This window comes from Balaenoptera physalus (assembly GCF_965194825.1).
Source record: "Balaenoptera physalus genome assembly, chromosome: 20".
Classification (NCBI taxonomy): Eukaryota; Metazoa; Chordata; class Mammalia; order Artiodactyla; family Balaenopteridae; genus Balaenoptera; species Balaenoptera physalus.
Genome location: NC_138901.1, coordinates 27,484,655 through 27,500,380, shown reverse-complemented (window position 1 = coordinate 27,500,380; position 15,726 = coordinate 27,484,655). Strand labels below are relative to the sequence as shown.

The following is a 15,726-nucleotide window of genomic DNA, read 5'->3' as shown; positions in this document are numbered from 1 at the left end:
GTTGCTGTGCTCTCCTTTGTGGTTCCAAAGCTTCTCCCCCCACTGCCACCTGCAGTCTCCACATGTGAAGGTGCTTCCTAGTGTGTGGAAACCTTACCTCCCTCACAGCTCTCTCCCACTGGTGCAGGTCCCATCCCTATTCTTTTGTCTCTGTGGTTTTTTTTTATTCCTTTGCCCTACCCAGATACATGGGGAGTTTCTTGCCTTTTGGGAGGTCTGAGTTTTTCTGCTGACATTCAGTAGGTGTTCTGTAGGAGTTGTTCCACATGTAGATGTATTTCTGATGTATTTGTGGGGAGGAAGATGATCTCCACTTCTTACTCTTCCGCCATCTTGAAGGTCTCTGGTTGTTCTTTTTTTTTTTAAGGCACCTCCATACTGTTCTCCATAGTGGCTGTTTAATTTACATTCCCACCCACAGTGCAAGAGGTTTCCCTATTCTCCACACCCTCTCCAGCATTTATTCTTTGTAGATTTTTTGATGATGGCCATTCTGAATGATGTGAGGTGATACCTCCTTTGTAGTTTTGATTTGCATTTCTCTAATGATTAGTGATGTTGAGCATCCTTTCATAAGTTTGTTGGCAATCTGTATATCTTCTCTGCAGAAATGTCTGTTTAGGTCTTCTGGTCATTTTTGGATTGGTTTATTTGTTTTTTTGATACTGAGATGCATGAGCTGCTTGTGTATTTTGGAGATTAATCCTCTGTCAGTTGCTTTGTTTGCAAATATTTTCTACCATTCTGAGAGTTGTCTTTTCGTCTTGTTTATGGTTTCCTTTGTTGTGCAAATGCTTTTAAATTTCATTAGGTCCCGTTTGTTTATTTTTGTTTTTATTTCCATTTCTCTAGGAGGTGAGTCAAAAAGGATCTTGCTGTGATTTATATCATGGACTGTTCTACCTATGTTTTCCTCTAAGAGTTTGATAGTGTCTGGCCTTACATTTAGGTCTTTAATCCACTTGGCTTTCATTTCTGTGTATGTTGTTATTTTTGTGTATAACACAAAGAGTTTTATAGTGTCTGGACTTACATTTAGGTCTTTAATCCACTTTGAGTTTATTTTTGTGTATGGTGTTAGGGAGTGTTCTAATTTCATTCTTTTGCTTATGGCTGTCCAGTTTTCCCAGCACCACTTATTGAAGAGGCTGTCTTTTCTCCACTGTGTATTCTTGCCTCCTTTATCAAAGATAAGGTGACGATATGAGTGTGGGTTTATCTCTGGGCTTTCTTTCCTGTTCCATTGATCTATATTTTTTTATTTGTGCCAGTACCATACTGTCTTGATTACTGTAGCTTTGTAGTATAGTCTGAAGTCAGGGAGCCTGATTCCTCCACCAGGGAGTATTTTATTTTTATTTTTAAAATTTTATTATTTTGTAAATTAGCTTTGTTTTCTTTTTTGCTTTTAATTTAATTTAATTAATTTTTTTTTTTTGCTGTTGTGGTTCTCTTGTTTTGTTGTTGTTGATTCATTTTTATTGTTATTTTTTTCTAATATTTTTTAATTTTTTAAAATTTAATTTTATTTTTTAGTCTTTTATATTGTTTTGCTCCTTTCTGTTGCTTTTTGTTTCCTTTTTTTGCCATGCTGCACAACTTGTGGGATCTTGGTTCCGAGGCTGTGGGTCAGGCCTGAGCTCCTGTGGTTTGCGTGCCAAGTCCAAACAACTGGACTAATAGAGAATTTCAGATCCCAGGGAATATTTATTAGTGTGTGGTCTCTGGAGGTCCTCAGCTCAGCAGCAAGACCTGGCTCAACCCAACTGGCAGCAAACTCCATTGCTGGACAGCTCAGGCCAAACAACCTGCAAGACAGGAACACAGGCCCACCCATCAAAAAAAATGATATGACAAAATAATATGTTACAGATGAGGGAGCAATGTAAAAACCTACATGACCAAATAAATGCAGAAGGAATAGGCAAGCTACCTGAAAAAGAATTCAGAGTAATGATAGTAAAGACGACCCAAAATCTCTGAAATAGAATGGAGGCACAGATTGTGTCAATACAAGAAACGTTTAACAAGGACTTAGAAGAACTAGAAACAAACAGTGAAGAACAACACAATAACTGAAATGAAAAATACATAGGAAGGAATCAATAACAGACTGATGTTTCAGTTTTACTTCGTGTTTTGTTTTGTTTTTTAATTTAATTTAATTTATTTATTTTCTACAGCAGGTTCTTATTAGTTATCTATTTTATACATATTAGTATGTATATGTCAATCCCAATCTCCCAATTCATCCCACCACCACCACCACCACCACCACCACCACCACCACCACCCACCCCCCTGTTTTCCCCCCTTGGTGTCCATACGTTTGTTCTCTACATCTGTGTTTCTACTTCTGCCTTGCAAATCGTTCATATACAATATTTGTTTTTCTCTTTCTGACTTACTTCACTCTGTGTGACAGTCTCTAGGTCCATCCACATCTCTACAAATGACCCAATTTCGTTCCTTTTTATGTCTGAGTAATATTCCAATCTATATATGTACCACATCTTCTTTATCCATTCATCTGTCGATGGGCATTTAGGTCGCTTCCATGATCTTCCTATTGTAAATAGTGCTGCAGTAAACATTGGGGTGCATGTGTCTTTTTGAATTATGGTTTTCTTGGGTATATGCCCAGTAGTGAGATTGCTGGGTCATATGGTAATTCTATTTTTAGTTTTGTAAAGAACATCCATACTGTTCTCCATAGTGGCTGTATCAATTTACATTCCCTCCAACAGTGTAAGAGGGTCCCCTTTTCTCCACACCCTCTCCAGGATTTGTTGTTTGTAGATTTTCTGATGATGCCCATTCTAACTGGTGTGAGGTGATACCTCATTGTAGTTTTGATTTGCATTTCTCTAATAATTAGTGATGTTGAGCAGCTTTTCATGTGTCTCTTGGCCATTTGTATGTCTTCTTTGGAGAAATGTCTATTTAGGTCTTTTCCCCATTTTTGGATTGGGTTGTTTGTTTTATTAATATTGAGCTGCATGAGCTGTTTATACATTTTGGAGATTAATCCTTTGTCCATTGATTCATTTGCAAATATTTTTTTCTCATCTGAAGGTTGTATTTTCATTTTGTTTATAGTTTCCTTTGCTGTGCAAAAGCTTTTAATTTTCATTAGGTCCCATTTGTTTATTTTTGTTTTTATTTCCATTACTCTAGGAGGTGGGTCAAAAAAGATCTTGCGGTGATTTATGTCAAAGGGTGTTCTTCCTATGTTTTCCTCTAAGAGTTTTACAATGTCCGGTCTTACATTTAGGTCTTTAATAGGTCTTTAATCCATTTTTTAAAAACATCTTTATTGGAATATAATTGTTTTACATTGTTGTGTTAGGTTCTGCTGTATAACAAAGTGGATCAGCTATAGTGTACGTATATCCCCATATCATCTCCCTCTTGCATCTCCCTCTCACCCTCCATATCCCACCACTCTAGGTGGTCACAAAGCACCGAGCTGGTCTCCTTGTGCTATGCAACTGCTTCCCACCAGCTATCTATTTTACATTTGATGATGTATATATGTAAATGTCACTCTCTCACTTCATCCCAGCTTACTATTCCCCATCCCCATGTCCTCAAGTCCATTCTCTATGTCTGAGTCTTTATTCCTGTCTTGCCCCTAGGTTCTTTTGAACCAAATTTTTTTTTAGATTACATATATATGTGTTAGCATACGGTATTTGTTTTTTTCTTTCTGACTTACTTCACAGACAGACTCTAGGTCCATGCACCTCATTACAAATAACTCAATTTTGTTTCCTTTTATGGTGAGTAATATTCCATTGTATATATGTGCCACATCTTCTTTATCCATTCATCTGTCGATAGATACTTAAGTTGCTTCCATGTCCTGGCTATTGTAAATAGTGCTGCAATGGACATTGTGGTACATGACTCTTTTTGAATTATGGATTTCTCAGGGTATATGCCCAGTAGTGGGATTGCTGGGTCATATGGTAGTTCTTAGTTTTTTAAGGAAGCTCCATACTGTTCTCCATAGTGGCTGTATCAATTTACATTCCCACCAACAGTGCAAGAGGGTTTCCTTTTCTCCACACCCTCTCCAGCATTTATTGTTTGTAGAATTTTTGATGATGGCTCTTCTGACTGCTGTGACGTGATACCTCATCGTAGTTTTGATTTGCATTTCTCTAATGATTAGTGATGTTGAGCATCATTTCATGTGTTTGTTGGCAATCTGTATATCTTCTTTGGACAAATGTCTATTTAGGTCTTCTGCCCATTTTTGGATTGGGTTGTTTGTTTTTTTAATATAGAGTTGCATGAGCTGCTTGTATATTTTGGAGATTAATCCTTTGTCAGTTGCTTCATTTGCCAATATTTTCTCCCATTCTGAGGCTTGTCTTTTCATCTTGTTTATGGTTTCCTTTGTTGTGCAAATGCTTTTAAATTTCATTAGGTCTCATTTGTTTATTTTCGTTTTTATTTCCATTTCTCTAGGAGGTGTGTCAAAAAGGATCTTGCTGTGATTTATGTCATAGAGTTTTCTGCCTAAGTTTTCCTCTAAGAGTTTTATAGTGTCTGGCCTTACATTTAGGTCTTTAATCCATTTTGAGTTTATTTTTGTGTATGGTGTTAGGGAGTGTTCTAATTTCATTCTTTTACATGTAACTGTCCAGTTTTCCCGGCACCACTTATTGAAGAGACTGTCTTTTCTTCACTGTATCTTCTTGCCTCCTTTATCAAAATAAGTTGACCATATGTGTGTCGGCTTTTCTGTGGGTTTTCTATCCTGTTCCATTGATCTGTATTTCTGTTTTTGTGCCAGTACCATACTGTTTTGATTACTGTAGCTTTGTAGTGTAGTCTAAAGCTAGGGAGCCTGATTCCTCCAGCTCCGTTTTTCTTTCTCAAGATTGCTTTGGCTATTCAGGGTCTTTTGTGTTTCCATACAAATTGTGAAAGTTTTTTTTCTAGTTCTGTGAAAATAGCCATTGGTAGTTTGATAGGGATTGCATTGAATCTGTAAACTGCTTTGGGTAGTATAGTCATTTTCACAAATTTGATTCTTCAAATCCAAGAACATGGTATATCTCTCCATCTGTTTGTATCATCTTTAATTTCTTTCATCAGTGTCTTATACTTTTCTGAGTACAGTTTTTCTTTTTTACCTCCTTGGGTAGGTTTATTCCTAGGTATTTTATTCCTCTTGTTGCAATGATAAATGGGATTTTCCCCTTAATTTCTCTTTCTAATATTTTGTTAGTGTACAGGCATCCAAGAGATTTTTGTTCATCAATTTTGTATCCTGCAAATTTACTAAATTCATTGATTTGCTTTAGTAGTTTTCTGGTGGCATCTTTAGGATCATCTATGTGTAGTATCATGTCATCTGCAGTGACAGTTTTACTTCTTCTTTTCCAATTTGGATTCCTTTTATTTCTTTTTCTTCTCTGATTGCCATGGCTAGGACTTCCTAAACTATGTTGAATAATAGTGGTGAGAGTGGATATCCTTGTCTTGTTCCTGATCTCAGAGGAAATGCTTTCAGTTTTCACCATTGAGAATGATGTTTGTTGTGGGTTTGTCATATATGGCCTTTCTTATGTAGAGGTAGGTTCCCTCTATGCCCACTTTCTGGAGAGTTTTTATCATAAAAGGGTGTTGAATTTTGTCAAAGCCTTTTCTGCATCTATTCAGATAATCATGTGATTTTTATTCATCACTTTGTTATTATGGTGTATCTCATTGATTGATTTGTGTATATTGAGGAATCCTTGCATCCCTGGGATAAATCCCACTTGATCATGGTGTATGGTCCTTTAGTGTGTTGTTGGATTCTGTTTGCTAGTATTTTGTTGAGGATTTTTACATCTATATCCACCCTTGATATTGGTCTGTAATTTTCTTTTTTTTGTAGTATCTTTGTCTGGTTTTGGTATCAGGCTGATGGTGGCCTCGTAGAATGAGTTTGGGAATGGTCCTTTCTGCAGTTTTTTGAAGAGTTTGAGAAAGATGGGTGTCAGCTCTTCTCTAAATATTTGATAGAATTCTCCTGTGAAGCCATCTGGTCCTGGACTTTTGTTTGTTGGAAGACTTTTAATCACAGTTTCAATTTCATTACTTGTGTTTGGTTTCTTCATATTTTCTATTTCTTCCTGGTTCGGTCTTGAAATGTTATACCTTTCTAAGAATTTATCCATTTCCTCCATGTTGTCCATTTTATTGGCATAGAGTTGCTTATGATGCTTTGTATTTCTGTGGTGTCCATTGTGCCTTCTCCCTTTTCACTTTTAATTTTATTGATTTGAGTCCTATTCCTCTTTTTCTTGGTGAGTCTGGCTATAGGTTTATGAATTTTGTTATCTTCTCAAAGAACCAGATAGTTTTATTGCTCTTTGCTATTGTTTTCTTTGTTTCTATTTCATTTATTTTTCCTCTGATCCTAATGATTTCTTTCCTTCTACTAACTTTGGGTTTTGTTTGTTCTTCTTTCTCTAGTTGCTCTAGGTGTAAGGTTAGTTTGTTTATTTCAGATATTTCTTGTTTCTTGAAGTAGTATTGTATTGCTATAAATTTCCCTCTTAGAACTGCTTTTGGTGCATCCCCTAGGTTTTGGATCATCGTGTTTTGTTTTCATTTGTCTCTAGGTGTTTTTTGATTTCCTCTTTGATTTCTTCAGTGATCTCTTTGTTATTTAGTAATATAATGTTGAGCCTCCATGTGTTTGTGTTTTTTATGTTATTTTCCCTGTAACTTATTTCTAATCTCATAACATTGTGGTCAGAAAAAATGCTTGATATGATTTCAATTTTCTTAAATTCACCGAGGCTTGATTTGTGACCAAAGATGTGTTCTTTCCTGGAAAATTTTCCATGTGCATTTGAGTAGAAAGTGTAATCTGCTATTTTCGGATGGAATGTCTTATAAATATCAATTAAATCTATTAGGTCTATTGTGTCATTTAAAGCTTGTGTTTCCTTATTAATTTTCTGTCTGGATGATCTGTCCATTGGTGTAAGTGAGATGTTAAAGTCCCCCGCTATTACTGTGTTGCTGTTGATTTCCCCTTTTACAGCTGTTAGCATTTGCCTTGTGTATTGAGGTGCTCCTATGTTGGGTGCATATATATTTATAATTGTTATATCCTCTTCTTGAATCGACCCCTTGATCATTATGTAGTGTCCTTCCTTGTCTCTTGTAACATTCTTTCTTTTAAAGTCTTTTTTATCTGATATGAGTATTGCTACTCCAGCTTCCTTTTGATTTCCATTTGCATGGAATATCTTTTTCCATCCCCTCTCTATCTAATATTCTCCTTTAAAAAATGTTTTTTATTTTTAATATATTTTTATTAAAATATAGCTGATTTACAATGTTGTGTTAATTTCTGCTGTACAGCATCTCCTATTACTTATTAATTTTTTTAACATCTTTATTGGAGTATAATTGCTTTACAATGTTGTGTTAGTTTCTGCTGTATAACAAAGTGAATCAGCTATATGTATACATATATCCCCATATCCCCTCCCTCTTGTATCTCTCTCTCACCCTCCCTATCTCACCCCTCTAGGTGGTCACAAAGTACCGAGCTTAACCCCCTGTGCTATGCGGCTGCTTCCCACTAGCTATTTTACATTTGGTAGTGTATATATGTCAATGCCACTCTCTCACTTTGTCCCAGCTTACCCTTCCCCCTCCCCGTGTCCTCAAGTCCATTCTCCATGTCTGTGTCTTTATCCCTATCTTACCCCTAGGTTCTTCAGAACCTTTTTTTTTTTTTTTAAGATTCCATATATATGTGTTAGCATACAGTATTTGTTTCTCTCTTTCTGACTTACTTCAGAAAGTAAGTGGCATGACAGACTCTAGGTCCATCCACCTCACTACAAGTAACTCAATTTCATTTCTTTTTATGGTGAGTAATAGTCCATTGTATATATGCACCTCATATTCTTTATCCATTCATTTGTCAATGGACACTTAGTTTGCTTCCATGTCCTGGCTATTGTAAATAGTGCTGCAATGAACATTGTGATAATGACTCTTTTGAATTATTATTTTCTCAGTGTTCATTCTTCTTATAGTTTAATTCAGTTTTTTTTGCTTTTTTGTGTCTCCTTCCAGTAGAATGTAAGTTCTTGGAAAATAGCAACTTTGTATTCTTGATTCTTAGAACACTACCTGACAATCACAGGACCTCAATAAATGTTTCAAGTGACAAATAATTAATGGACACTAAAGTCCTGAAATTTAGGGAGATAAGGGGTTACAGTGGAGGTAGAATGATAGGAGAAATTTACTGAAAGGAGTGAGAAGTGGTAAGGATTTGAGAATTGAGTAAGACTAGTCAATAAGTAGATAAAGATGGAATTCCAGAAAAAGAAAATAAATGAGTAGAACAAAGGTGTGGAGAGAGCAGTAAACATGGTCTTCTTGGGAAAAGCAGGTGAACAGAAATTTTGTGAAGATTATGAGATCAGAATTCATGGCAAATCCAAATTGCAGAGATTCTTGAATACCAGGCTTGGAATCAGCCATGTTAGTGACTTTTCTTCTGTTGATTTTCAACTTCAGCTACCTTTGAGCCTTTGAACCATAATCTCATTCTGAGTCTTTTGAGTGAAACTAATATAGGCTGCTCCACCACCATTTTTTTCTTTCTTTATTTCCCAATGCAAATTTTGATGTCAGCTTGCTTGGGTCTGGCCCAGTGTGTAAGGTGATTCTAGGTTATATCTGTCTTCTGTGGTTGGAACTGCCACAACGACAAAAAGGAGTATAAAATTGAAATAGGTTTTCCTTACTATCAAAAGAAAGGCCTTTGCTATGTGTATTTCCTCATCTGACAGTGATGACAGCATTTATTGTCAACAAAATATTTTTGACTAGACAGCTGGATTTTTCCCAGGGGCTGGTTGCACATCAAGTAAGGAAATCCAAATCCATAGGCAAAGAGAAGCAGAGAACACAGTGGAAACTAAGGCTGCTTTCTGTTCACCCGTTTGCTCTGAGAAATTCTCAGTCAGCTCTCCACCCACTGGAAATCAGATGAAAACAACAAGATGATTATTGAGGATCTGGCTGGGAGACGTTAAAATGGAAATGCAGTACTTCTCTTGGTGCTCTAGCTCAGATAAACTACCGTAATAGTACAGCAGAACTTTAAATGAGGTGCCTTTTAAATGTGCTGCCCTGTCTTTCCAAATTGCCAAGCAGTAGGTAGGCAGACTGGGAATTTGAAAACATATTATGTAAAATGCCTTTATTTTCTTCAATTCTAGCCTATATTCAGTTCTAGCCTATATTTTGTAATTGATGGGCATCAAGTGGGCCCTGCTTAGGCTGACTGATTTTTGCAGGGTGAATCTGGATCATTCACAATGCATGTTAAAGAAAGCTAATGAAAACTCTACAGTTCCATCATTATAATAGACTTGATTCAGATGGTCTAATTGTCTTGCTGCCTGCTAAAATCTTAAATAATTCCACATCTGAATGGATGGGGTAGCTGAAGAAACAGTGATTAGAGATGAAGAGAGAGCAAAAAGTTTTGCAACTCTCTTGATGGAACAGAGGCTTTCAGTGATACTTTTGTCAGTTGCAGTACTCAACTATCCAGGGGCTTCTTTTTCCTTCTTCCTTTTAAATGATGTTTCTTGAATTGATGCTTCAGTCAGACTGATACGTCTTCCTTATATGGATGTGTGTGTGTATGTGTGTGTAGGGAGAGGTAAAGAAAAGAGGTGAGGCAGAGCTAGAGACAAGTGACAGGGCAATTCAAATAGGCTTAAACACATACTTACTATTTCTCATCAGTAGAAATATCCTGAGTGGTTTTTATAAAACTTTATGACAGTATATTTACAGGTTAATAATCAATTTGAAAATAACGAGGTGGTAGGCTGCTGTTACATTTTGTAGTATGACTTATGGGTAGAAAAGAATTATTTTATGTATAGTCAGTCTTCTTTCTTGGACAACATGGACACAGTACTTCTCTGCTTTCATCTTAGTCTGTTTTCTCTTTTGTTTTTGCTTTAGCTCAACAGAATTCACCAAAAATCCATGAAGGCTGGTGGGCATACAAGGAGGTGGTCCAGGGAAGCTTTGTCCCAGGTAAATGCACATTTATTACTTTATTTTTAAGAAAATAATTTGAGTGAAATGTAGTATTATTTCCAGAATTTTGCATTTGCTACATGGCATGGAATGTATTGCAAAAAGCATCATAGTCTGACTTATATGTTAGATGAATCCTCCATCAAGAGAAAGTTTATTAAATGAGTGGTAATTTAACCAAGACTACGTTTTTCCATCTGAGCTTACATCTTAAGGTCCTTCCATCTACAGGTGGCTGTGTCAGGGAGAGGGCAATGCAAGAGTCGGGTTTGAGGTTCTGTATGCTAAAATTTGGTTGAGAAAGAGCGATTTTTTAATGTTAATGAAACAGGAAGTCTGGAAACTAGCAATGAGGCTTGCTGGGATGCACGCTGTCTCTGATGTCACTTCAGTAGCATTCACGGTCAGGACTTAGCAGATTGGGCCAAATACCAGGTAAAAAATCATAGGTAAAGTGGATGATTTCAGCATGGGAGGAGAGAACTGAAGACATGTTAAAGCCAGAAACATACCATAACTTTAGTTTTGAGGCAAGGTGGAGTGTCGTTGTCTTCCCCCACTACTCTTATCCTAATTATAGTCCTCAGTCTTCCACTGCTTCAAGACTGTAGGGAAAGAGGCAAGAGAAAGAGCATGAATGTTAAAGAGAAGGATGGAAGGGAAGGCAGGCGAGATATTTCAAAGTATTTTTAACTGCTTATATGTGAGAGGGTAAGAGATAAAGCTCTCAAAAGGAGTCAAAATTAGGCACTGAAAACAGAGGTCAAGTGTCAGTTGAGGTCTTTGTAGTAGTGGCAGGTGGGAAGAGCAGTGCCCTCAGGTCACCTGGTTCATTCTTGGATGCTATGTCTTCTTTTCCTGTTCTTCTGTATAGTTCATTATATCAGCTGTGCAGAGCTAAGCAAGTTGCTAAACTCTGAGCATCACTTTTCTCATTTGTATTGTGGGACATAAATATGTACCTTTGAAGCTTTGCAATAAGAGGAAAGCAGGCATGGTGAGGGAGAGTGAATGACCCAGGGAAAAGCCAGTTGACTGCCGAATAGTTTCATAAATTGGTATTATTAACTTGATAAATTTACTATGGTACATTTATTTCTTGGCCCAGTGGGCATAGAAACTGGGCTTGATTAATTTACCCAAAAATGATCAAGTTTCTAATAATATTCTTATAATAATTTAATTGACACAGATGTGTTCATATGGCATGATATAGACATATGACATTTTATACTTACAGTTGGGGGCATCCCTTTCCAATTGATAGAAGGCTTGTGTATTTTTTTCTGAGGAATCTTCTTCTCATATTCAAGACATCCCAGAAATTACATTTATAATAATATTTTTATGCTTTGTGATTATTAAATTAGAGCAACAAAGGGCATTCTGCCAGATTATAAATCTTGCTAAACTAGTAATTTCTCCATAGTGACTGAAATGCTCATGGATAATACTGGATACATTCTGGAAAATTTTGCTTTTCTGCCCCACAGTTTTTTGACTTTTTCCTCTCTGCTGACACATTCTTCCTTTACATGTACTTAAGTACCTATTTTGAGTTTGTTGTTGCTTCTAAGACAACCACAGGAAAGAAGTTTTATCTTTCCTTTATGTGTTGATTTAAAAGAATTTAAGTTTCCCTCATTTCAAGTTTTAAATGAGGTAATATGTATAAAAACATCTATATGGGAACCAGTAAGGTGTGGAGTTATGAGCATGAACTCTGGAGTTGGATAGACCTGGAGCTGAGTCTGGACTCTATGGTTTCCTTCTGGTAGAACTGTCAGCAAGTCGCCTACCAACTCTCATTCCCCCAGGTTCTTCATCTGTTACAATGAAGATAAGGACCAAACGATCCTCACAAAGTTTTGTGAGGATTAAATTACATAATGTAGGTAAAGTGTCTGGTGCATCGTGTGAGTCAGTACCTGTAATGTTGTTGGCATTACTATCATTATTTTATCATAACAACATAACTGGATATTTGATACTTCTCTGTTTGAGAAAGGAAGAGAACTGTAAATTGAAAAATGTAGTCGTGCAAGTGAGGGTCTCTCATGATGCTAGAACATGGAAGGTGCTTAGTAAATGTTCCTTGAATTTGTAAGCTCAAAGTGTCTCCATACAGTGACCACTGGAGAGGAAACTTCATCATTCTCTAGATATAACAGTCCCAAAATTCTTTGGCTTCTTGGTAAAGAAGACTGGTATCTGATGATCTCACTTCCTAAACTTTTGGGAATTTCAAATCTCTTTAAAAAGATAAGAGTCATGAGAATTTGTGAATTAAGTAATTGGACCTTAGGCTGTAACATCTGACAGACTCCAGATGACCCACTTTATCTGAATTGGTGCTTAAGCCAATGGTCCCTTTTTCTCTCATTATCATTACTAAATATAAGGTTAAGAATGTTCTTTACTTTGCCCTGGGATTTTTTTCAGATTACTGATGTGTAAAAGAGAAGAGAATCTCTTATGACTAGATTATTTGGACAAGTTTTATTGTCCCATGAGCTTTTACTAGAGTGTCCAGAAATAATTATCAGTTGACGTAATAGTTGTGAATCTGTTACCTTAACAAAGCTTGTAGTAGATAAAGAATACATGATTTCTACAGCAATGGCAAACACAAGGTTGATTTAGCATCAGAATAGCTCACTTTGGTCAGTTCAATTGTACTTAAGGAGTAGCCACCTGATACTGAACACATGTGTGGGACTGTTGATAAAGAGCTAACTGATACATAGTTCTTATACAAGGATAAACTCACAGTCTAAAGAGGAAATAAAGCCATAAACCCCTGACTTAGTATAAGGGCTCTAATAGGGTTTATAAGACATACAAAGAAGGCCATAAAGCAATGGGATTCAGCCTGCCTGGTGTTTAACAGATTTTGTTGTTTACTTGCTTAAATCTGTATTTTCATCCAGCATCACCCATAACCACCATCTGCCTTACAGACAGAGCACCAATTGTATTTGGGTGTTTACCTCCACATAGTCATGTGCTCAGGGAATGAGACCGTTCCAGCCCCAGACGGTTACTCTTGGCTAATATCTACACCATGGTGATTTCAGCCTCTTTTTTTGACAGTGATTGATTTAGACGTCATGATGGCTACTTTTATGTGTCAACTTGGCTGACCCACAGTACCCAGGTTTTTGATCAAACATTATTCTAGATGTTTCTGTGAAGATATTTTTAAAATGAGATTAGCATTTATACTGGTAGACTCTGAGTAAAGCAGATTATTCTCCATAATGTCGGTGGGCCTCATCCAATCAGTTGTGGGCCTTAAGAGAAAAAGGCTGAGGGAACTTGTGTGTCCAGAAGTTTTCAGCCTTCAGCTACAACATCAACTGGGCCTCCAGGCTGCTGGCCTACCTTGAAAATTTCAGATTTGTCAGTCTCCATAATCATGTGAGCCAATTCCTTAAAATAAATTTCTCTCTCTGTAGACCAACACACACAAACACACACACACACACATTCTATTGGTTCTGTTTCTCTGGAACACCCTGACTAATACACTAACACAGATATGAAAATATGATGAATAGTTCTCTCCATCATTTGTGAGGGGAGTCCACTGAAAAAACTTGGGAACAAAAGCCACACTAAAGATGGCAGAGAAGAAAGTTGGAAAGAACCAAGATCTTTTATGGGCCACTTGAGTATTGAATTAACCATGGAACTGCCTCAGCATTTTTTTTCTTGAGATAAAAAAACATCTTGTTGTTGGAGCCACTTTGAGTCAGGCTTTCTGTTACTTGCAGCCCAAAGAATTCTTCAAGAGTCATATTTCTCAGTACAGAGGAGAAGGAAGGAAGGAAGTCTTGGGTCTTGACAATCTTCAGGATTATCCAAAGTGGATAAGGAGAAGAATGTGAGGATTATCAGGATAAACAACACTGGCAAAGAGGAGTGAAAATTCACTGTGGGTTTGGGGAGTGCTGGGTACCTCTGAGTCTCTAAAAGACAGGGTACACAATAAGATGTGATGAATGAGGAGACCAGCAAGGTCATCAGGGGCCATGCTGTTAAATTCTTTGTGTTCCATGTTCAAGAGCTTAGACATAGTTTTTGTTTCGTTTTGTTTTCTTTTTTAAATAGAGGGATTATAAGACATTTTTAAGCCTGGAGTGACACAATCAAATGTAAATTTTTAAAAGCCAGCTATGAGTCAAATGGCCATGGGCATGACAAAATTACACATATTTACAGTGCAGCTATTGATGAAAAAGACCAGAAGACTAGCATAAAAGATATACAACTAAAGGTGTAAAGAAGGAACCACAACAAGACAGGTAGAAGGGGCAGAGAAGCAGTATAGTCGAGACCCATACACCCAGGTGGGCCATCCACAAATGGGAGGATAATTATAGTTGCAAGGAGCATGGGATCCAAGCCCCACACTGGGCTCCCCAGCCTGGGGGTTCTGCACCATGAAGATGAGACCCCAGAATGTTTGTCTTTGAAAGCCATCAGGGCTTACTTTTGGGAGAGTCAGAGGGCTGTGGGAAATAGAGACTCCACTCTTAAAAGGCCCACACAAAATCTCACACACTCCAGGACCCAGGAAAGAAGCAGTAATTTGAAAGGATTCTGGGTCAGACCCACTTGCTGATCTTGGAGAGTCTCCTGGAGAGACAGAGGGTAACTGGAGCTCACCCTGGGAATATAGACACTGGTGGCAGTCATTTTGGGGATCTCGTTCTACCACAGTTACACTGATTCTGGCAAGCACTATTTTGGAGTCCTCTCTGTAGCTTATTAGTGCTGGCACTGGCCTCACCCACCAACAGCGTGGCTGCCTTAAAATCCCCTGAGCCCACAGCCATTCCAGAACCCAGCCTTTACACCAGAGGGCCCAGGACCCAGCATAATTAGCTCCGGGACCAGCCTCACCAACCAGTGGACAGGCAACAACTCTGAGACCCCCTGGGCCCGGCAGCCAGAGACCTTGGGACCTGGATCCACCCACTAGCCCCAGGAATTGCTGGAGCTTTGAAACCAGCCACTTTGTGACCCAGCCCTGCCCACCAGTGACTGGTAGCCTCGTCACAAGGCAGGGCTGGCAACCAACACACTTAGGCCATATAGGGGCACACTAGAGTATATAGCTCTGTTGACCAGAGGTGAGTGTGCTGCTGGGATACCTAGGACATGTCCCACAAAAAAGCCACTTCTCCACAATTGAGAAATGTAAATAACCTTCCAAATGCATAGAAATAAAAAGAGCAAATTAAGAAAAATTAGGCAACAGAGGAATATGTTCCAAATGAAAGAACAATATAAAACCACAGAAAAACTAAGTGAAGTGGAGATAAACAATCTACCTAATAAAGAGTTCAAAGTAATGATCAAGAAGATGTTCAAAGAACTTGAGAGAAGATTGGATAAACAGAGTGAGAAGTTAAACATTTTAACAAAGAGTTAAAAAGTGTAAAGAAGAACCAGACAGAGCTGAAACATACAATATCTGAAGTAAAAAGTACACTAGAAGGAACCAACAGTAGATTAGATGATACAGAGGAAAAATTCAGTGCATTGGAAGACAGAGAAGTGGAAATCACTGAAGCTGAACAAAAAGAGAAAAAAGAATAAAAAGAAATGAGGTCAATTTAA

General features: G+C 37.6%; 1 protein-coding gene across 6 annotated transcripts in view; it reads left to right on the top strand.

Annotated features, from left to right (window-relative positions):
• Nucleotides 1-15,726, top strand: part of CA10 (carbonic anhydrase 10) — a 618,162-nt gene that overhangs the window by 117,228 nt on the left and 485,208 nt on the right. For all 6 annotated transcript variants that reach the window (XM_082440881.1, XM_082440883.1, XM_082440882.1 and 3 more), the window contains one exon: nucleotides 10,021-10,095. In XM_082440881.1, the coding sequence (XP_082297007.1) occupies nucleotides 10,021-10,095 (75 nt within the window). The remainder of the gene's footprint in view (nucleotides 1-10,020; nucleotides 10,096-15,726) is intronic.